This window comes from Cebus imitator, unplaced genomic scaffold, assembly GCF_001604975.1.
Source record: "Cebus imitator isolate Cc_AM_T3 unplaced genomic scaffold, Cebus_imitator-1.0 Scaffold136, whole genome shotgun sequence".
Taxonomy (NCBI): Eukaryota; Metazoa; Chordata; class Mammalia; order Primates; family Cebidae; genus Cebus; species Cebus imitator.
The window spans coordinates 3511880-3535673 of record NW_016107451.1 but is presented as its reverse complement, the minus strand read 5'-3'; the positions used below and the strand labels follow the sequence as shown (position 1 = coordinate 3535673).

Here is a 23794-nt window from a genome sequence, read left to right as displayed (position 1 = left end):
GTTATCCACAAAGGGACGCCCATCAGACTCACAGTGGATCTCTCAGCAGACACCCTACAAGCCAGAAGAGAGGTGGCAGCCAATATTCAACATCCTTAAAGAAAAGAACTTTCAACCTAGAATTTCATATCCAGCCAAACTAAGCTTCCTAAGCAAAGGAGAAATACAATCCTTTACGAACAAGCAATTACGCAGAGATTTCATTACCACCAGGCCTGCTTTATAAGAGCTCCTGAAAGAAGCACTAAACATAGAAAGGAACAACCAGTACCAGCCACTCCAAAAACATACCAAATGGTAAAGAGCATCAACACAATGAAAAAACTGCATAAACTAACAAGCAAAACAAACAGCTAGCATCAAAATGGCAGGAACAAATTCACACATAACAATATTAACCATAAATGTAAATGGGCTAAATGCCCCAGTCAAAAGACACAGACCGGCAAATTGGATAAAGGGCCAAAACCTATTGGTGTGCTGTATCCAAGAAACCCATCTCATATGCAAGGACACACATAGGCTCAAAATAAAGGGATGGAGGAAGATTTACCAAGCAAATGGAGAGCAAAATAAAAGCAGGATTTCCAATCCTAGCTTCTGATAAAATAGAGTTTAAAACAACAAAGATGAAAAGAGACGAAGAAGAGCATTATAAAATGGTAAAAGGATCAATGCAACAAGAGCTAACAATCCTAAATATATACGCACCCAATGCAGGAGCACCCAGATACAAAAATCAAGTTCTTAATGACTTACAAAGAGACTTAGACCCCCACACAATAACAGTGGGAGACTTTAACACTCCACTGTCAATATCAGACAGATCAACAAGACAGAAAATTAATAAGGATATCCAGGACTTGATTCAGACCTGGACCAAGCAAACCTAAGAGAAATTTACAGAACTCTCCATGCCAAATACACAGAATATACATTCTTCTCAGCACCACATCACACCTACTCTAAAACTGAGCACATAATTGGACCACAAAATTGACCACATCATCACTCCTCAGTAAATGCAAAAGAACGGAAATCATAACGGTCTCTCAGACCACAGTGCAATCAATTTAGAACTCAGAATTCAGAAACTAACTCAGAACCGCACAGCGTCATGGAAACTGAACAACTGGCTCTTGAATGCTGACTGGATAAACAATGAAATGAAGGCAGAAATAAAGATGTTCTTCGAAACCAACGAGAATGAAGACACAACATGCCAGAATCTCTGGGACATATTTAAAACAGTGTCTACAGGAAAATACATAGCAATAAATGCCCACATGAGCAGCAAGGAAAGATATAAATTCAACACCCTGTCATCAAAATTGAAAGAGAGAAGCAAAATCAAAAAAACTCAAAACCTAGCAGAAGACAAGAAATAACTAAGATCAGAGCAGAACTGAAGGAGATAGAGACACAAAAAACCCTTCAAAAAATCAGTAAATCCAGGAGCTGGTTTTTCAAAAAGATCAACAAAATAGACAGACCACTAGCCAGATTAATAAAAAAGAAAAGAGAGAAGAATCAAATAGATGCAATAAAAAACGATAAAGGGGATATCACCACAGATTCCACACAAATACAAACCACTATCAGAGACTACTACAAACAACTCTATGCACACAAACCAGTAAACCTGGAAGAAATGGATAAATTCCTGGACACCTGTATCCTCCCAAGCCTAAACCAGGAAGAAGTCAAAACCCTGAATAGGCCAGTAACAAGGGATGAAGTTGAGGCAGCAATTAATAGCCTACCAACCAAAAAAAGCCCAGGTCCAGATGGCTTCACAGCCGAATTCTACCAGACATACAAAGAGGAGCTGGTACCACTCCTTCTGAAACTATTCCAAACAATCCAAAAAGAGGGAATCCTCCCCAAATCATTTTATGAGACCAACATTATCCTGATACCAAAACTCGGCAGAGACTCAAGAAGAAAAGAAAACTTCAGGCCAATATCCATGATGAACACAGATGCAAAAATCTTCAATAAAATATTGGCAAACTGATTGCAATGGCACATCAAAAAGCTTATCCATCATGATCAAGCAGGCTTCATCCCAGGGATGCAAGGCTGGTTCAACATACGCAAGTCTATAAACGTAACCCACCACATAAACAGAACCAAAGACAAAAAACACATGATTATCTCAATAGATGCAGAGAAGGCCTTCAACAAAATTCAACAGCACTTTATACTAAAAACTCTCAATAAACTAGGCATCAATGGAACGTTATTTCAAAATAATAAAAGCTATTTACAACAAACCCACAATCAACATCATACTGAATGGGCAAAAACTAGAAGCATTCCCTTTGAAATCTGGCACTAGACAAGGATGCCCTCTCTCACCACTCCTATTCAATATAGTATTGGAAGTTCTAGCCAGAGCAATAAGGCAAGACAAAGAAATAAAGGGTATTCAAATAGGAAAGGAGGAAGTCAAATTGTCTCTATTTGCAGATGACATGACTGTATATTTAGAAGACCCCATCGTCTCAGCCCAAAATCTCCTTAAACTGATAAGCAACTTCAGCAAAGTCTCAGGATATAAAATCAATGTGCAGAAATCACAAGCATTCGTATATACATATAACAGATTTAAAGAGAGCCAAATCAAGAACAAACTGCCATTCACAATTGCTATAAAAAGAATAAAATACATAGGAATACAACCTTTGTTAAGGATGTAAAGGACCTCTTTAAGAGGAACTACAAACCACTGCTCAACGAAATAAGAGAGGACATAAACAGATGGAGAAACGTTCCATGTTAATGATTAGGAAGAATCACTATTGTGAAAAAATGGCCATACTGCCCAAAGTAATTTATAGATTCAACACTGTCACCATCAAGCTACCAATGACCTTCTTCACAGAACTGGAAAAAACCACCTTAAACTTCATATGGAAGCAAAAGAGAGCCCACATAGCCAAGACAATTCTAAGAAAAAGGAACAAAGTTGGAGGCATCACGCTCCCTGACTTCAAACTATACTACAAGGCTACCATAATCAAAACAGCATGGTACTGGTACCAAAACAGAGATGTAAACCAATGGAACAGAACAGAGGCCTCGGAGGCAATGCCACACATCGACAACCATCTGATCTTTGACAAACCATAAAAAAACAAGCAATGAGGAAAGGATTCCCTGTTTAATAAATGGTGTTGGGAAAACTGGCTAGCCATGTGCGGAAAGCAGAAACTGGACCCTTTCCTGACACCTTACACTAAAATTAACTCCAGATGGATTCAAGACTTAAGCATAAGACCTAACACCATAAAAACCCTAGAAGAAGTAAAACCATTCAGGACACAGGCATAGGCAAGGACTTCATGACTAAAACACCAAAAGCATTGGCAACAAAAGCCAAAATACACAAATGAGACCTAATTAAACTCCAGAGCTTCTGCACAGCAAAAGAAGCAATCATTACAGTGAACTGGTAACCAACAGAATGGGAAAAAAATTTTAGTAACTACCCATCTGACAAAGGGCTAACACCCAGAATCTACAAAGAACTAAAACAGATATACAGGAAAAAAACAAACAAACCCATTCAAAAGTAGGCGAAGGACACGAACAGACACTTTTCAAAAGAAGACATATATGAGGCCAACAAACATGAATAAATGCTCATCACTGGTCATTAGACAAATGCAAATCAAAACTACATTGAGATACCATCTCACACCAGTTAGAATGGCGATCATTAAAAAATCTGGAGACAAGAGATGCTGGAGAGGATCTGGAGAAATGGGAACGCTTTTACACTGTTGGTGGGAGTGTAAATGAGTTCAACCATTGTGGAAGACAGTGTGGTGATTCCTCAAGGACCTAGAAACAGAAATTCCATTTGACCCAGCAATCCCATTACTGGGTATATATCCAAAGGATTATAAATAGTTCTATTATAAAGACACATGCACACATATGTTCACTGAAGCACTGTTTACAATAGCACAGACTTGGAACCAACCCAAATGCCCATCGATGATAGACTGGACAGGGAAAATGTGGCACATATACACCATGGAATTCTATGCAGCCACAAAAAACAATGAGTTTGTGTCCTTTGTAGGGACATGGATGAACCTGGAAACCATCATTCTCAGCAAACTGGCACGAGAACAGAAAATCAAACACCGCATGTTCTCACTCATTGGCGGTGTTGAACAATGAGAACACATGGACACAGGGAGGGGATCATCACACATTGGGGTCTGTGGGGGGGAACCCGGGGAGGGACAGCACGGGGGGCGAGTTGGGGAGGGATAATATGGGGAGAAATGCCAGATATAGGTGATGGGGAGAAAGGCAGCAAACCACATTGCCATGTATGTACCTATGCAACAATCTTGCACGTTCTTCGCATACACCCCAAAACCTAAAATGCAATAAAATATATATTAAAAAAAAATAGCACCCCTTTAATTCTCAGAAGTTTCTAGCTTGGACAATAGGTTTAATAGCTCCTCAGACCATCAAAAATAATACTAGGAATGGTCAAACACACAGGAGGTACTCAAAGGCAGGCTGCCTGCCTGGCTAGATGACTGAATGAACATATGGGTAACAACTATTCCAATGCCTGCTCAGATCCTTGAAATGTCATTTTTGAACAAATACAGATTTTTATTACTTTTAAATACAGTGAGCATCAAATTAAGCCTAGAGGAAGTGTGTTAAGAAATTTACTTTTAATCAGTGGATTAAAATATTAATTGGCATATTGACTGTGGAACGGTAAACAGCTCCACTAAATGTTAAGGATACTTAAAAATTATATCCTATTAAAGGATTAATAGACATATCTCACTTTTAAATCATAGTGCCATCAACCAATCCTTTTATAAACTTTTTTACATTGGAGTTAAAATTTTACTGTATCATAATGAATTTCCAAGAAACAGGTGGCTCACCTACATAGTCCACTCACAAGGCCGCTTAACATGACTATTTTGTTACTACTTGAATGTTATATCTCCGTATCTGTCAAGTCTACGCCTAAAAATGACTTGATGGTCAAGTGAACGCACAACTATCAAAACATGTCTTTCAAATAGTAACTAAATGCTGATAAATCCATATGATGGAATATATGCAATGAAATGAAACAAAACTGCTGATACACACAACGACATGGATGGCTCTCAAATGCATTATGCTAAAGGAAAGAAGCCAGACTCTTCAGAAGGCCACGTACTATATGAGTCCCATTTATATGGCATTTTGGAAAAGGCAAAATTATAGGAACACAAACAGATCAGGAGTTGCAAAGGCCTAGGGAAGGGGTTGACTCCCAAGTGACAATATAGAATATTGTTCTGCGTTTTGATCATATTGACAGTTACACTGTATGTGTTCGTCAAAATAGAATTACACACCAAAGAGTAAATTTTACCATATGTAATTTTTTTTTTTAGTTTCTACGGTTAAATGTTATTTTTTAAAGTAGTTTAGATCTGGAAAAAAAAAAAAGAGGCCAACAACAACAAAATGTTCTCTTCCAACCTTAAAAAGAGAACAGAGAACACTGCTCAAACAAAAGACAGCTGCAACTACACTGTTCTAACAGTGTAACATCAGGGCCAACACTTCTTTCAACTTCTGCAATGTTATCTCCCGGAATCAGACTCTCTCACTTCCATCTAACTCAATCTTTCTGATCTTCTGAATACTTTGGCTTTCTAACCTTGGTTTACCTAATGGAATGTCTCACATTCGTAATTCACCTCTGTCTGGACAATCACTCGATGGCATCCATCCATTTCTTCACTCTTGGATTTCATGTTAGTACTTATACTAATTCCCTTAATTCCTGATTCTACCCAACTTTGTTCTGACTCGTCCCTCAGCTAAACTTGATCATGCCCTCTATTACCCTTCAACTGGAGTTCTTATCTACCACGAGTTACAATGACAAAGGCTAGCAACTTCATCTATTCAAGTGCTTCAAAAGTCTCCCTTGGGAATTTATATCAGTGTTTTTTCACTTTAATAAATATGATATTCCTATTTCTGTCCAACCAAACTCTTGCTTATCCTTAAGTCCTACTTCCTGTTTAGGTTGTACAAATACACAGATAAGCAGTCAACTTATTCCTCACAAAAATCATGCATTTACTTAAGACTGGCATTAAAATTACACTCTTATCTTCCTTCTTCAGGGTAATACCTATGATTCCTACAAAACTGTTCATCATTTAAGGTTATATTTTATGTCCCCTCAAACCTCTCCAGTTTTTCTACACATTTTTTAAAGAAAGTGACCAAAATGGGATACTGGAGAGTAATAGGCAATTTACAAATAAATACAACATAATACTAACATGGGCCCCAAAAAAAGAATACCGTTTGAAAAGAAAGATCAGTCAACTATGTTATGGCCCCTTATACTAAGCTACAGAATAGCAATAGAAAAAAATTCATTATTTGTGAGACGTGGTAGCTCACACCTCCAATCCCAACACTTTGGGAAGCCAAGGCAGGAGGATCACTTGAGGCCAGGAGTTTGAGACCAATCTAGGCAACATAGTGAAAACTCCACCTCCACAAAAAATTTCAAAATCTTAGCCAGGCATGGTGGCATGTGCTGTTGTCCTGGCTACTCTGGAGAATTGCTTGAGTCCAGTAAGCTATGAGAGTGCTATGACACTCCAGCCTCAGCAACAGAGCAAGATCCTGTTTCAAAAAAAAAAAAAATTATTTTTTTAAGAAAAAAATCACAATAATGGAAATTTCCACAGTTAGTCTCTTAGCAGTGAGTTTGCTATTTCCTCACAAACCAGGAGACTCCAATCTTTACCGTCACTGAGCCTTTACTATTTCCCATTCCCAGGCAAGACAAAGCTTCCCCAACTCCCACACCCCTAAAAACTCTTCTCACTATGAATTAACCGTAGTTATTTCCCCATGACAATCAGGTGGCCTTCATGTGGTTTTAAACTTCTTAGCTATTTTCTTAGTTCTATTACAGCCCATTGCTAGTAAGTACTTAGGTAACTGTTAAAACTAAGCCCTATAATCCTTTAGTCCTTTTCAAGTCAAAGTATCATTTTTCTGAACTGAAGAAAGGGAAACAAAATTGAGAAAAGTTTAAGCTGAAAAGCAGAGAAAGAGAATTATATTTTTTAAACTACATTTAACCAGTAATTTGTTTTTCCCAATGTAAATATTTACCTTTAAGATAATTAAGACACATGTGTTACATAATAAAACTTATACCACAAAGAATTTAAAAAAAAAAAAAAAAAGACAAATCTACAGAAAACAACTAATTTTGAAAAGAGGGGATATAAAATATGGGTTTTTAAAAATGGAAATAGACTGCAGAATGTATAAACAGGGAGAAAAGGGTTGTAATCAAAGGGGGAAAGAAAAACAAATCTTTCCCCAGAAAAGCAGCAAAGTTGCAGATGCAAAATAGAATTTTATTTTTTGTGTGTGTTTCTTAAAAATAAAGTAACATGGCTGCTTGAAATTAGTTGTAAAGAGCTGAGGAAAATGAATTATCAGACCACCAGTGTACATAAAAGGGTACCAAATATTAAAGGTTTTTATGACAAAGTCTTCCTAAAAATGAAGGATTAAGTAAGGAATAGATAGCCACATAAAACATCTGTGATTCAACAACAGACTTCGAGATTAGGTTGTTCTTCACACTTCTCTGGTAATACAATGAACAGAAAGCTGTATTGTGAAAATACAGAGAAGATGCTGTACGAACTACTTCTACCTCTTGACCTAAGTCATGGCATCAGCTAGGCAAAATCCTAAGGGGTTATAAAGTCCACCCCATACCCAAAACCAAAATCTACTCCCACCCCACCTTGACTCAATGGTTTTCTCCCACTGTGGTGAGGGTGGTTTTGGAAAAGCTCCTCAAATGCCAGGAAACACTGCAATACAAAAAGAAAAAACAATTCATAAGTACCAAAACTTAACTAACATTTTGGCCTCCCTCTCAAGGAAGATTGATATCATGGGAAAAGTACTAACCTAAAAACTAAGAAACCAAGTATATTTTGCTTGTTCAGCATTCATTCTAAGATTTTTTCTGTAATTCCAGGTAATGTGGAGGGTGGCGGGATGAACACCAGGCACACCTGGTATGTGCTACTCAGCTGGAAGAATATAAACCAGAAGCTGCTAACAGACATATTTGCCACTAATTGGACTGAAAATGAAGGTATCAGAGACGTTAGCAGAACTAAGGGATGAAAAGAGACATTCCTAATGATATCATTTAAGAACCTGGCTCCAGTTCTTCCTTAAGTACTTTTCCCCTTAAGTTAATTTCCATTGAGTTTCTGTGACTGAAAAGTATGTCTGGCCAATATGCCTGCGTTCTAATTCCACACTGAACCTGAGCAAGCTGTTTCTCATCTACTGGCCTTAGTTTCTTCTTTTATGAAATGGGCTTGAGCCAAAGTCTTCAAAGCTTTTTTAAAGCAGTGGAATTTTGTGTTTTCTTAAAAAACAAAATCTCATTTTGAAATCAAAAATAAAAATGACTCTATTCACATAAATGTATCTTATAAGACCAAATTTACATCTACATCTGACCAAAATCAATGAGAAAAATGTATTTAAACCTTGCTTTGTAGCCAAGTGCAATAGTTCCCACCTGTAATGCCAGCACTTTGGGAGGCTGAGGTGATCGGATCACTTGCGGTCAGGAGTTCGACACCAGCTTGGCCAAGATGTTCTGAAACCCCATCTCTACTAAAAATACAAAAGTTAGCCAGGTATGGTGATGTATGCTGGTAGTCTCAGCTACTCAGGAGGCTTGGGCAGGAGAACTGCTTAAACCCAGGAGACGGAGGTTGCAATGAGCTGAGATTGTACCACTGCACTCCAGCCTGGGAAACAGAGCAAGACTCCATCTCAAAATTAACTAACAAACAAACAAACTAAACCTCACTTTGAGACTGATGAGAAAAATTACTATTATAAAATCAAATGTAAGATATTTACTTAGTATGACCAAAATCAATAAGAATGAGGCATTTTAATAAATACAAAACCTTAAAACTGAAAACTACTGGCAAAAGATAGAAGCTTTGATTAGCCTCTCTCACGTCTGTATTTTGTTTTAGTTGCACATAAATTATGAATCCTGACTGAAAAAGAAGAGTAGCAAAAAGCAACATGTTTTCCACATCTGTCTTATGCTATATACTATTCATTAAAGACGAACAAAAGCTTAAACTTCTACACAAAAGAAAAATACCTGACAAGATACACTTTTAAGAGTCTCCAATTGGTTAAAATCAAGTACATGACAGAATTAAGCATTCAAGTGTATACATTTTTTTAATAAGTTCAAATTCATTTCAAAATCCAATCAGAACCAAAAGTTTATAGAACCCAATTAGTGACTTCATAGAACTCTAGTAAAAAAATCTCTGAAGTCTCCTAAAAACATTTTTCAGTCTGACCCATATATACTCATTGCCTATAGAAAATGTGATAAAGAATATATTTTTAAAATCTAATTATCTTTTTGCAATAAGCCTCCTTCAAAGGAAAAGGCGCACCAATTCCTATTCAGCATCTCAAAATTAAACACACAGAGAAACAATTTTTATAAGACTATTATAATAATCTGTTCAATCTTACAACCAATTTGACAGGATAGATTATAAAAAGTGCTATAACATGTTCATTACTTCAGAAAAACTGCTTTAAGCTAGAAATGAATAACTTCATCTCTAAACTCAAGAAAGTTAACAGTCTAACAGAGGATACAATATATTCATTCATTCAACAAGGGTGTCTCCTCAGTGCCACCAGCCACTGTGCAAGCAATGGGTCTAACAGTGAACAAGATACACATGATCCCTACTTGCATACATTTCGACTTTAAGAGCAGTAGATAACTAACCAAGAGTCTGAAAAAAGAGACCATATGAGTAAGTTAATTTTTTTTTTTTTTGAAAGACTGATGCCTACTATGTGAAGGTTATTATAAACTAGAGGATCAAGCCCAGCAATCCACAGTCCAGATAGGAGCTACTACAATGATGACAGTCGCTACAAAATAAAAGGAACTCAAATAAGGAGCAAGAAACTCAGCTCAAGTAATGGGGAAACAAAAAAGCCTCAGAGAATTAAGTAATGTTGCCACTCAATACTGAAAGACAAGAAGTAGAATAGAAAAGTAAAGCAAGGAAATTTATAGATAACCATATGAATGCCATGTTTAGAAAACTTCAAGTAGTTCTTCAGTGAGTCTTGAACAAGTGAATTATAGCTGAAAAGGCAGATCAAGAAAAAAACAGTAAAGAATATTTTATAAGAAGAGAAAGTAAACACCTCCAAGACACTAAGGAATACTTTTAAGCAAGGTGCTTACATGACTAGGCTTACATTTTAGAAAGATTCTTCCAAGGATAGCTAGCCTAAAAACAAATATAAGAAGCCTACCCACTTAAACAAGCACTATGTTTGCCAATAAATACACTGTCTGAAAGTCCTAATCTAGTAACTTACCTTGACAACCAAATACGGTATAACCAAGCACTCTTAAATTTCAGAAACCAAGCAAATAGTACCAAGTGCAGGGCACAATATAGTTGAGTAGCTATCAAAACAACAAAAAAAAGGAGAGTCACAATAGATAAAACGCTAAAAATGTGAAAAATGCAATGGTGCCAAGAGGTAAGAGAAGTATACTCTTCTTGATTATACTCAGAAATGGGTAAATAACAGAGAAACTATTTTATTCCAGTGTAAGAATACTTCCACTTGTTGCCAATTACACACAGATGCACCCTTTATATATAATAATTAATTTTAATTCCTGACAAGCAGCTCAAACACCAAATTTAATTTAATACACAACACTTCAACCAAAGATTAGATTAGTAACAGCAAACTACAGGCTGGGCACAGTGGTTCACACCTGTAATCCCAGCACTTGGGGAAGCCAAGGTGAGTGGATCATGAGATCAGGAGTTTTAGACTAGCCTGGCCAACATGGTGAAACATGTCTCTACTAAAATCACAAAAATTAGCTGGGCATGGTGGCAGACGCCTGTAATCCCAGCTACTTGGGAGGCTGAGGCAGGAGAATTGCTGGAACCCAGGAAGCAGAGATTACGCCACTGTACTCCAGCCTGGGCAACAGAGCAAGACTCCATCTCTTTAAAAAAAAAAAAAGAAAGAAAGAAAGAAAAGAAAAGAAAGAAACAGCAAAGTACAACAAAGCTGTGATATACAACAGCTCTACACTAGTTAGCTTCCCATAGCTTAAAACTCTCCAACAAGCTGAGATGGAGCAGGGTAGGGGAGGACTTACTATTTCGCAGAGGTTCCCATTCAATGAACTGGAAAAGTTCTTATTTCAAATATAACAATTCAATTGTTCTAAGAAAATGAATCCTACCTTTCCAGGGTCATCTTTCGATCGAGGCACTTTAAGGAAACACTTGTTCAGTGACAGATTATGTCGTATGGAATTCTGGAATTAAAGAAGAAAAGCCATAAGGACAATAAAATCCAAAAAACATAACCCACCTTTAAAAACAGAATTAGAAATCTAAACAACTCTACGCTTTAGAAGACAATTACGAATGGAATAAACTTTTTAATAAACTTCAAATTTCAAACTTTTTGACTTTCAAATTATGAATGCAAAGGGAAGTTGTTACTGGAAAATAATCTCTAGTGGATTTCATAAAATATATGTAGCATTTTAAGTGTTTAAGACTTTTAATGATACAAGAAGATGCCTGTAATGTAATGTTAAATATTAAATGCCAAACATAAAACTGGCATATGATACATATTATGACTTTAATTATGGTATATATTTTAAATGTATTTATTTATTCTTGGAAATAAGCCAGGATGCAAAATGTTAGAAGTTATTCTACACAGAATTAAAAATGATGACTATTTTCTTCACTTTACTTTTCTGCAAGGTCCAAGTGGTCTGTAAGACACATGTATTACCACTTTTTAATTAGTTTAAAAAATGTTAAAACACACACACACACACACACAAAATTCCACTGCTCTATTACAAAAAAAAACAAAACATATAGAGCCCCATTAGGTTCTCACCACAATCTGTAAAAAAGAAAACCACGTGGAAAAATACTGGCTACAGGGGGCTAGGAAGAACATCTAGACTCCTCAGTGTAGCAGGGAAGAATAACCAAAACCAAGGTGGGTAGCAGGAAAATGCCCTTAGAAACCTGCAGTCTGTGAAACAGAAATTTATTCATGAATAAGTAGGACTATACCACAATTCTTAAAGAATATGCCCCAAAGTCAATTTCTTCTCAGTTAAATGCTCCAAAACCCATTCCCAAATGGGTTTGTTCCCAAATGGCTAGTATTTGGGAGAAAAGAGGTCCAACTGCATTTGGCCATTACTCAGAATGGTACCTTTTGGGGTCATATTTTGGCACAATATCTGTTCTATTTTTTAATAAAAATCCAGTAGTCTAACAAGAATGCCTATAATAAAACCTCCCCCTCAGGCACAATATTGAAATTTTAAACATTTTAAAAAGATGACTACAGAATATAAATTCAAGACCATCTTATTACCAAAGCAGAAATTTAAAACTTATGCTTGGGATATAAACAGCTACACAGAAAGATGCTCTCTCCCAAAGAGAAAATCCTAGGTAAGCTTTAAAAAAAAAACAAACTTATTTTTAAGCCACATCAGAGAGCTCAAGTTGCAAGGCAACCAAACCACATTCCTAAGAAGAGCAAGGCTATTCAATGAGAAACTGGACACACAACTAAATCACTTTTGGCAGAGCATAGGAAAAAGAGGTGGGTACCATCCAAGCAGTTAAAAAGAAATTAGTTAAAATTTTACAAGCCAAACATGGGGTTTTTTGTCACTTTAGAGCAACAAAGACTCTGGACACAAGAGAAGTTCCCACACACTCTTAAACTCTTCTCCATAGGCTTTTACCATGTGTTCCTAAGAAAGAATGAGGGTAAAAAGGGGACCCAAGAAAGTCTCCCCTAGCGGCATAAACAGGAAGAAAGTGATTGACAGTGATAGGGAGTGAGGAGACAATGCCCAGCAACCTTCCATAGATTTTACAAAGCAAAACAAGAAGTTTGTGGTAAAGACAGCAAAACCTCTCACCTGTAGGACTCTGGCAAAGATTCTCTGCTTCTGGGGGAAGAATGGAAACAAAACCATGGTGCCTCTAGAGAGGGATCGGAAACTGTTCCCAGTACATAGGCAAATATGATCTGCTGCTGGAGGAAAAGTAGAAGTAAATCCCTTGAACTCTGGGAGAGGTACAGGAAAACTACTTTGGGCCCAGGATCCTACACAGATACCATGTAGAGGTCTGCTACACCTGGAGAAGAGATGGGAAACTCCCACCCAAAAGCAACTACAGATACACAAGACTAGTTTGGCTGAGGGAAAGAAACACTGAAAAAGCCCACCCTAAGTTCAAGGGTCTACATAAGACTGAGGCTAGACCAACAAAACAGAGAAAACCCCTGCCTCTACCAAAAGCATAATACTAAATAACAAGGAAACGCAGTATACTGACAGAGAAGGGGCAAGAAATTCCCATGTGTAAAAAGGTAAGCAGAGACAACTAAAATTAAAGAGATGAAAAAATTAAAATTTCCTACAGTACCTAAGCCCCACTCTCCAAGCACAAGTTAACAGGTGCCTACTGCTGGAGGAATGTAAAGTTGTGGTATACTGAAGATAAAGATATCAGTAAGAAAATCCAAATTACTGACAGACTGGCTCAATCTCCACAAGAATGGCCTGAGAAAAAAGATGCTTATCCATTTACAAGTACAAGTACTATTTACCTCAATGTCTACCATTCTTTTACACATATCTGGTCTCAGTCAACAATTAGAAGATGCAGAAAAGAAAGGAAAAGTTACTGCCAAGAGATGAAAAAAGCAATAAAACCCAAGAGAAGGCTGAGGTGTTAGAACTATCAGGAAAAAAAAAATTTAAATAACTAGGGTTAATATGTTAAAGGATCTAGCAGAAAAAAGTAGACAACTTGCCTGTATAAAGAGATGGAGAATTTCAACAGAAATGTGAAAAATAAAGGGACAAATATTAAATGATAGAAATAAAAAACATGATTAAAGATTTTAAAAATTCCTCAAATGTTGCTCATCATTAAACTAGACACAACTAGAGAAAGGCTCAGAGAACTTGAGGGTAGATTAACAGAAATTTCCAAGTGGAGATGAGCACATTCACACAAAGCAAAACAAAAACAAAACAGATCATCCAAGAACTGTGTGATGACACATGCAATGCAAGTCCCAGGAAAAAAAGAAAGGAATGAGGCAGAAGGAAAATCTGAAGTAACAGTCAAAAATCTTCAAAAAATAATGTAAGACAACAACGTGAATATCCAAGAATTTCAGAGAATACCAAGCAGAATAAAGTAAAAGTCCACACCCCTATATTCATTACAGTGAAAGGGCTAAAAACCAAAATAAAGACTATCTTGAAGGCAGCCAGAGAAAGGAGATTACATATAGAGGAACAAAGATAAGAATTACAGTGGACTTCTCAAAAACTATGCAAGCCAGAAGGCAATGGAGTGACATCTTAAAATACTGAAAGAAAAAAAGCCTGTGAATTATATACACAGTGAAAATATCTCTCAAAAATAATGGTAATATAAAGACTTCCAAACAAAAAAAACTTGAAAAATTTCATCTCAGCTGACTGACACTGTTACAAGGAAGTTCTTTTGGCAGAAATATGAAATCAAACAAAAATGCAGATCACAAAAATAAATGAAGAGTGCCAGAAATGGTAAAAAATGAAGGTCAATTTAATGCTTTTAAAAGAAAACTGTATGAACATATTCAGACTGTAAAAAATTAAAAAGGGGAAAAGATAACTGTGCAAAGCAAATATAATTTATTATGGAGTCTGTAACTATATAAAAGTAAAACGTGTAACAATAGCAAAAAGGATGGGTTAAAGGAACTCTAAAGACGTGGTTTACAAAATTCTTAAATTATACACAAAATGGTTTAATACTATTTGAAGGTAGAGTGCAGTAAGATGTTACAATCGATGAATATTTGCATTCTCTCAAAATTCTTATGTTGAAACCTAATTCCCAATGTGATGTTTGGAGGAGAGGCCTTTAAGGTGATTAGGTTACGAAGGGTGTCCTCATGAATGAGATTAGTGTTCATAAAAGAGGCTCAGAGTTTATTGCCCCGTTCTACCATGTAAGGTTATAATGAGAACACAATCATCTATGAGCCAGGAAATAGGCCATCACCAGAATCTGCTGGCAGCTTGATTTTAGAATTCCCAGCCTCCAGAATTACGAGAAATAAATGTTTGTTGTTTGTAAGCCACTCACTCCGTGTTTTCGGTTTTCTTTCCATTGTTGTTACAAGAGCCTGAATGAACTAAGATGTGTATAGTAAACCCTAGAGTAATCACTAAAAAAAATTTAGAAAAGGGGATAATAACAGAATTGTGGAGATAAAATGGAGTCATAAAAAATACACAATTCAAATCTAAAATAAGACAGGAAAAAATAAAGAGGCATCAGACAAACTGTAGTTCACCTACCCACCTTACAAGTTGAAGATGAGGAGAACATACAAAACAAGATTGTCACAAGAAAGATATATCATTTGTAAATGGCTCAGTGTGAACTCATCACTTCAAAGGAACTATACACCTCTCTACAGTCTTCCTCCTCTACAAAAAGATTAATTGTTGGAAATCTTCAGGGTTCTGACCTATGTCTTTTTCATTTCTACATTTGCTGCCTAGCCAATCTCATCTACAGCCAATGACCACCTGTGACAAATCACTTAAATCTGTCTACATCCAGCACACACCTTTCTCCTGAGTTCCTAACGTGTATTTCCAACTATCAACTGTATGTCTCCAGAAACTCCTCAAACTCAACATATTTAAAACTAAACTCAATCTTTATGCCCAATGTGATTTTCTTCCAGTTTTCCCTTCTCAGTTTAAAGACATTATTATTCACATAACTGCGCTCATCAGAAACCTACATCCTTAACTCTTGTCTCTATCTTACAACCTAAAACAAATCTATCAGCAAATCTTACTAAGCCTCCCTTAGATTTGCCTATCTTACCCCATCTTTTCTGTGACTATCTCAGTCCAGGGAACCAGTCTCAGCAAAACTGGTATAACAGCTTCCTAACTGGTGTCCCCCTTCCTCTCTGCCCTGCTTCCATCAATCTCCACTCTGCGGAGAGTTACATCTTCACAATGCAACTTTGGTGCTACCCCTTCACTTCAAAACTCTGAATGCACTTAGGACAAAATCCAATATTCTTAAGCCTCCAAAGACTCTTCATGATCTGTCCCTATTTTTCTACATTCATCCCCTCCAATGTTCTCTCTCAGGTACTAGGCTTTCGACAAGTTGCTACATCTGCAAAGATTACTGCCCCCAGTCTTATTCCATCTTCTTCATGTAAATCAATCTACTCAATTTTCAATTCTTTCTTGCATTAAACTTCAGTTCTTTAGGGAAGCCCTTTCTGTGCTCACAGATTAGTTAGGTTCCACCGTAATAAACTTCGTCATCCTGAGTTTCTCATCATATTTCCAATTATTTGTTTAATGGTCTTCCCCCTCCATGCTGTATTCTCTTCCAAAATGCAAATAGGTTCCAAGAGGGTAGGAACTTTGTCTTTCAACCCAAAAGCTACCATACAATGTTTTTCATGTGGTAATCACATTATCTGTTGAAAAAAATATCAAAAGCCTATTTAGAATGTAAAAACACTCACAGAGATATGGAAGCCAAGACTTGTACATACATATAAAACCCATAAAGAAAAGGGGTTACTTCAGACCTTACAGCTTGAGTAGTCCCCATCTCCCATAACGCCAAGAAAAGAAGTTGGTGAAGTGAAGAGGCAGAAATAATTAGGTGATTTTTTTTTCAAGGCCAATCAATATGATGAAAATTCCTAGGCTCCAACTAAGGTGTCTAATTTAAAATTTCTGGAGTAGCGACCTGGCAATTCTAATTTTAAAAGCATTCTAAGTAATTTTTATTTTAAATTTGAATTTAAACTGCTACCACCAATCCAACCAACTACTACATTCTTATCCATATCTTTCTTCTGTGAGTACTGGTTTCTCTCCCCATAGGCACCTCCCCCAAAATCAGTGAAGTACTCATTTGTTCTATCCTACCTAAAATAGATTCAGTATTGCTATCAACTTTCTAACTTCTTCTCTCCAAACTTCTTTCCCTGGGGTTTTTGGAGATAGAGACTGCCTCTAGTGAAGTTCCACTACCAAACACAAATATACTAAGTTGATGACTTCTTTGTAACTCTTTTTGGCCTCTGAATGTACGCCATAAAGGCATATAAGGCACATACCGAAAGTTTCTTCAATTTGTTTTCCATGTGATTACATTATTAATTCAATACAATGTTAGGCTTGTTTCTGCTTGTATTCTGTTTGAGGGTTTCCTTTTTACATCCCTTTCGATTTTTTAAAAAATATGTAAAACATGTACATGGGTTTAAAGTTAAACTATATAAAAAGGTATACACGTCAGGGCGCAGTGGCTCATGCCCGTAATCCCAGCACACTGAAAGGCTGAGGCAGGTGGATCACAGGGTCAGGAGTTTGTGACAAGCCTGGTCAACATGGCGAAACCCCGTCTCTACTAAAAATACAAAAAAAATTAGCTGGGCATGGTGGCAGGCGCCTGTAATCCCAGCTACAAGGGAGACTGAGGCAGGAGAATTGCTTGAACCCAGGAGGCGGAGGTTGCAGTGAGCCAAGATCATGCCACTGCACTCCAGGCTGGGCTACAAGATCAAGACTCCGTCTCAAAAAAAAAAAAAAAAAAAAAAAGGTATACTCAAAATCTTATTTCCTTCTACATCTCTTCCACCTTGGTTCCCATCTATCCCCTAGAGGTATTTATATTTACTGCATTTCTAGTTTAAATCCCTAAATTTATTTTCACAACAATGAGCAAACACATAATGTATACTATTCCTTTTATACCCACACAAAAAGTAACATAATACACCCAGACACCACTTTTATATTTTTCTTTTTTTTAATTATCCTCAACTTCAACAACTTAGTAAAAGTTAATTTTTCTCAAAGTGAATACCATGGAGATTTATTATTTTATTTTATTTTATTTGAGACAGAGTCTTGCTCTGTCACCAGGCTGGAGTATAGTGGCATGATCATAACTCACTGCAACCTCTACCTCTTGGGCTCTAGCAATCTTCCCACGTCAGCCTCTCAAGTAGCTGGGACCACAGGGACACACCACCATGCCCAGCTAATTTTTTTTATTTTTTAATTTGTGGAAACAGGGTCTTGCTGTACTGCCCAGGCTAGTCTCAAGCCATCCTTCTGCCTTGGCCTCCCGAAGTGCTGGGATTACAGGCATGAGCCCACCACACATGGCCTGAAAATTTAATTCCTTTTCCTCTAGTGCAGAATACAAAATCATTCAATTATGGAATATCCAAAGAAGTATTTTTAGTAATCTCCTTTCAAGGCCCTGACACAAAATGAAAGAGAGTTTAAATACTAAAATTCTATTTGAGTCTTTTTAAGTGACAGTGGCAACATATTGTCCTCTAGGTTGCATAAGTTGACTCTGCATTTTTGGACAGGTGGTGACAGTTGCTTTAAGATCTTTCTCCAAACCTCTCTTCAACCAATAGAAGCTAACTTCATAAGTTCTAAGTGACCTCCCATTTTTCCATGACCCACCTCCTCTATACCTGAAGAAGAGCAAGCAGCAAATTGCTGAAGTGTTCTAAACAAATCTAAGCAGAGTGAATGGGAAGTAAAATAGAAAAACACAAGCCTGTGCAAAGGAGAAGATAAACTAGGTTCCATTTGTCTCCACTAGAAGTGTTCGAAATATTTCCATGTTTATAAAAATAAATTAAACGTGATCATGCCACGTGCTAGGCAGAAAATACTTAAAAACTGAGTAAAGTAAACTTTAATAGCAATCTCTGGAAATATTAAAGCAGTAGACAGGACTGGATCATCTCTCTCAGCATCTTCTAGTTCTAAGAGCAACATCATCCTTCTCTACCCATTAGTTCTCCACCTATTTAGTTCTAACAATGACATTACCCGTATTAGTTCTCTGCCTATTTAGTTCTAACAATGACATTACCCGTCTCTATTTCTTCCAATTGAAACTGTATCGCTATATCTAAAACAGTTTCAGACCCATTACTTGGACTGGTTATTAGCAAGAAATATCAGCAGAATGCATTTGACATTCTCAGGTAGACATCATCAAAAAATGAAGTCAGACAAATTAATGAGGAAAACAACATTCGAACTTTATATGCTATTCCTTAAACTTGGACCCAGCTCTTCAGTTTGGCATTCATATATTCATAGGATCTCCATATTCTGACTCTATCATACTCTACTGTAAACTGCTATAACCAAGTGATTCTTAACACTTGAACTTTGAAAAACACCTCCACAAATCTTATCCTTCAAAATACAGCTCAAGTCTCACTACCCCCATTGGCTGTCTAATGACTCCCCACTTCTTGTACTTCAGTAGCACTTACTCTCCGGACCACCAATTTTACATTATCACACTCCCCCATAAACTCATTAACTGTACCCTTCTTTTAACACTTTTTACTAGGTCACATATACAATGGATATTGTCATAGTTTACACACAGTAGGTGTGCCCAATTAGTCAACTATTTATAGCACAGCACTCTAGAGTCCTCTATTTCAGAGCTTTTTTACATAGCATAATAATTACTTGTTTATATGTATTCATCTCATCTAATGAAGACTGTATGCTCCCTAGGGCCCTGTGCTACTCTGCTTAGTACTACCAAACCCTAGCACACTGCTTCACAAGAGCAGACAATAAATAAATCCTTTTCACATTAATGAATGAAAGACTAAATTAGCTGAGGGCAAGGCGCAGTGGCTCAGACTTGTAATCCCAGCATTTTGGGAGGCCAAGGCAGACAGATCACTTGAAGTCAGGAGTTCAGAACCAGCCTGGCCAACATGATGAAACCCCATCCCTAGTAAAAATATAAAAAATTAGTTGGGCATACTGGCACGTGCCTATAGTCCCTGTTACTCAGGAGGCTGAGGCATGAGAATCACTTGAATTCAGGAAGCAGAGCTTGCAGTAAGCCGAGATCATGCCACTGCACTCCAGCCTGATCAACAGAGAGACTCCATCTCAAAAAAAAAAAAAATTAGCAAAAAGAGGAGGATATTATCTAGAACAGAGATTCCAAATTAGTAGTCCATAGGATGAACCCAGACACAAGACTTATATCTGGCCTGCAGAGATTCATGAAAATCAGAATTAACTGACAAGAGTTAAAAATTTGGAAATTACACACAAAATCCAGATTTCCCTTTTCCTGGGGAGCAGAGTAGACTGGAAGATCTGCCATGTGCCCTGGAAAGCAGTAACTAGCTAGAACGTAACTGCTCCTTTTACATTAGACACACTCTTCCGTCTGGCAATTTTTTTGCTTTCCCTATTTACATCACCTATCTGGCATCTGCAGGCACTGAGGTTTACAATCAATGACACTGACCCATGAATCCTTAGTGGGCTTTCTAAGCCACGTATTCAAATTTTGGCCATTTCTACTCCCTAGCCACCAAGTGTTTCCATAACCACACAGGTTTATCAAAATTTTCTAAATTTCCTCATGCTAAATCTTGACAAAAAGGGTCTACAGCACCGTAAAGCCAGAAAGCACAGCTTAAACAGACCCACTACTACTTGCGTAGAATGATGCTCTGATTCATGTTTCATTCAAGTTTTATTAGGTATATCCTCCACTGAAACATTCTGTTAGGGTAGACTCCTATTCAAAATATACTGTTAACAATCACTTCTCATACTGAATTAGCCAGCTAAGGGGAATTTATCCTGGCAAATTAAATTTAATAAATATTTATATAGTTTTTGTAAAATTATGCATCTTTCTAATGGTTAAGAACATGAGCACTCGAAAAAAATCTCCAAGTCTGGTACCAAATCCTGACTCTACCTCAGATTCTCTAGCTGAGAAACTCCAGAAAGTTACTTAACTTCTCTAAGGCTTTGTTTTCTTACCTTTAAAATTTGGACAATAATAGTACCTACTTCATAAGGCTATTGTGTGGCCTAAAGAGACAATGGTGGCACTTAGTATAGTGCCTGGCAGAATGAAAATAATAAAAGCAGTTATCATTTTGAGTATCTGAGTAAAAACTAGTGAAACAAGATTTCTGAATTTTAAAAAATCTCTAAGTTCTATAATACTGCTATTAATAAAGTATATGATAATACAAGAAAGAGATTGATTCTATAGGGAGACGAAAAATAACACGAGTTGAAATAATAGGGCATTATCAACTGAAAAAAAAAAAGGGCAAAAGAGACAAAGTCCAAGGAGAAATAAGAGAAAAACAAAAGCGAGAAGGAAACAGATGTGCTTACTTACAGGGACAGTTAGTAGGTTGGAATGGCCAGAAGTAGTATATGAAAGGATAAAAAATAGAGCTAAAAAGGTAGATTGGGACCAAGATTCATGCTTTCATTCAAACTGCATTTATTGAAGCTTACTAAATGGAAGCACTGTGTGCTATGGTATGAAAGAGAAAGAGATGCAAAAACTTCAATGAGGCACAATCCCTTCCCTTACAAGGGAACCATGCACAGCACATCCTTGGTGCACAGTAAATCAGCAAATGTCTCTAATAAATCCAGTCAAATGAAAAAGGCAAAAGTGTTGAAGCAGGAAGGGCTAAGAGAAACTAAAGAGTAACTACCATCTGACGGTAGACCTAAAGCCCTAACACTCCCTTCCTCTACATGTATACACACACCCGACATGGCACACAACTGGGTAATTCCTATGTAAGAATATGAATATAACACGTGCAGACAAGGAAGTAGGTTGAGCCAGGCGCAGTGGCCCACATCTATAATCCCAGCACTTTGGGAGGCGGAGGCAGGAGGATCACTTAAGGCCAAGACCAGCCCAGGCAACAGAGCAAGACCCTAAAAATTAGCCAGGTAGGCGTGGCAGCACGCACCTGTAGTCCTAGCTACTCAGGAGGATAAGTCAGGAGAACCACTTGGGCCCAGGAGTTTCAGACTGCAGTGAGCTAGGATCGTACCACTGAACTCCGGCCAAGCTGACAGAGAGAGCAAGACTGTATCTAAAAAAAAAAAAAAAACTTAAAAATTTAAAAAGAGCAAGTTGAATTATTTGTTGTATAACATAAATTAGCTAGTACCTCAAAAGTCTCCTTAAAGTAGTAGCTGATTCCAGGGTTGGGAAAGGAAGATATACTATATAGCCCTGGAACACCTTATTTTGCCAAAAAGAAAGAAAGTGCTAAGCAAAGAAAAGTATGGGCCAATCTGTAAGAGCTCCTAATGGCCAAAGTTGCAACAATTTGAATGACAACAGTAGCACAAAGAATAAATATCTATGAGTGCATACTATTATAAATAAATGATTGAATAAATGAATAAAAGAGACTAAAGGAACAACTCAGCTTTTCAGAAGAATATTAATTAATAAATGTCAAAGGAATTAAGGAAAAGAGAAAATCACCATTAGAAAACAGTAATAATCAGCCAAGCTCAGTGGTTCACGCCTATAATCGCAGCACTTTGGGAGGCTGAGGCAGGAGGATCACCTCATGTCAGGAGTTCGAGATCAGCCTGGCCAACATGATGAAACCCCATCTCTACTAAAAATATAAAAATTAGCTGGGTGTGGTGGTGGGCACCTGTAATCCCAGCTACTCGGGACACTGAGGCAGGAGAATTGCTTGAACGCAGGAGACGGAGGCTGCAGTGAGCTGACATGATACCCCTGCACCCCAGCCTGGGCGACAGAGTGAGACTGCCTCAAAAAAAGAAAAAAGAAAGAAGAAAGTAATAATTGCTACAATTATGACCTACCAACGAATGCTAAAATTAATGGACAAAAGTTTAAGAAGAAATAAAGTACAGTAAGTCTTCATTTAGCACTACTAACAGGATTCTTGGAAGCTGCGACATTAAGTCAAAGTACTGCATGTCTTCAAATAATATCATTTCGTTATAATGTTGGTAAGAAAAAAAATATGGTCTCACTTTATGCAGTTTTGCTTAAAGTCATAGTTTCCAAAAACCTATTGAAGTTGAGGACTTACTGTATTTGCATACGCTCAAAGTATCCTCCCAAAACATTATTATTTACAAAATGATAAATAACTTTACAATGAAGAAACCGGCAGATATCCCCTTAACCAAAGTATCATAGGTAACATTCCCATTAAGACATACTTACATTATCTATCCCCTGATATGTTATGCACAAAAGGCCACATCGTATCTGTATTATTCTTCCCAAAAATGTATTACTTCATTTTAATCATAAGAAAACATCTAATCATGAGCAACTTATATTGCCCAGGCTGGTCTCAAACTCTTGTTCTAAAGCAATCCTCTTGTCTTCACCTCACAAAGCACTGGGATTATAGGCATGAGTCACCATGCCCAGTCAATTTCTTAGTTTTGATAATTGTACTATGGTTATATAAGATGCTAATATTAGAAGAAGCTGATGACGTATATACGGGAATCTTCTGTACAGCTTTTGCAACTCTTGTGAAAATCTAAAATTCTTTCAAGATAAAGATTTTTTAAAAAGTCTTGGCCAAGCACAGTGTCTCACACCTATAATGCCAAAACTAAGTCAGGCCAAGGTAGGAGGATCACCTGAAGCCAGGAGTTCAA

At 37.1% G+C, this 23794-nt stretch overlaps 1 protein-coding gene across 7 annotated transcripts in view; it reads right to left on the bottom strand.

Moving 5' to 3' along the window:
* FOXJ3 (forkhead box J3) overlaps positions 1-23794 on the bottom strand; it is a 175340-nt gene that overhangs the window by 93337 nt on the left and 58209 nt on the right. For all 7 annotated transcript variants that reach the window (XM_017541778.2, XM_037743187.1, XM_017541780.2 and 4 more), the window contains exon 4: positions 11405-11479. In XM_017541778.2, the coding sequence (XP_017397267.1) occupies positions 11405-11479 (75 nt within the window). The remainder of the gene's footprint in view (positions 1-11404; positions 11480-23794) is intronic.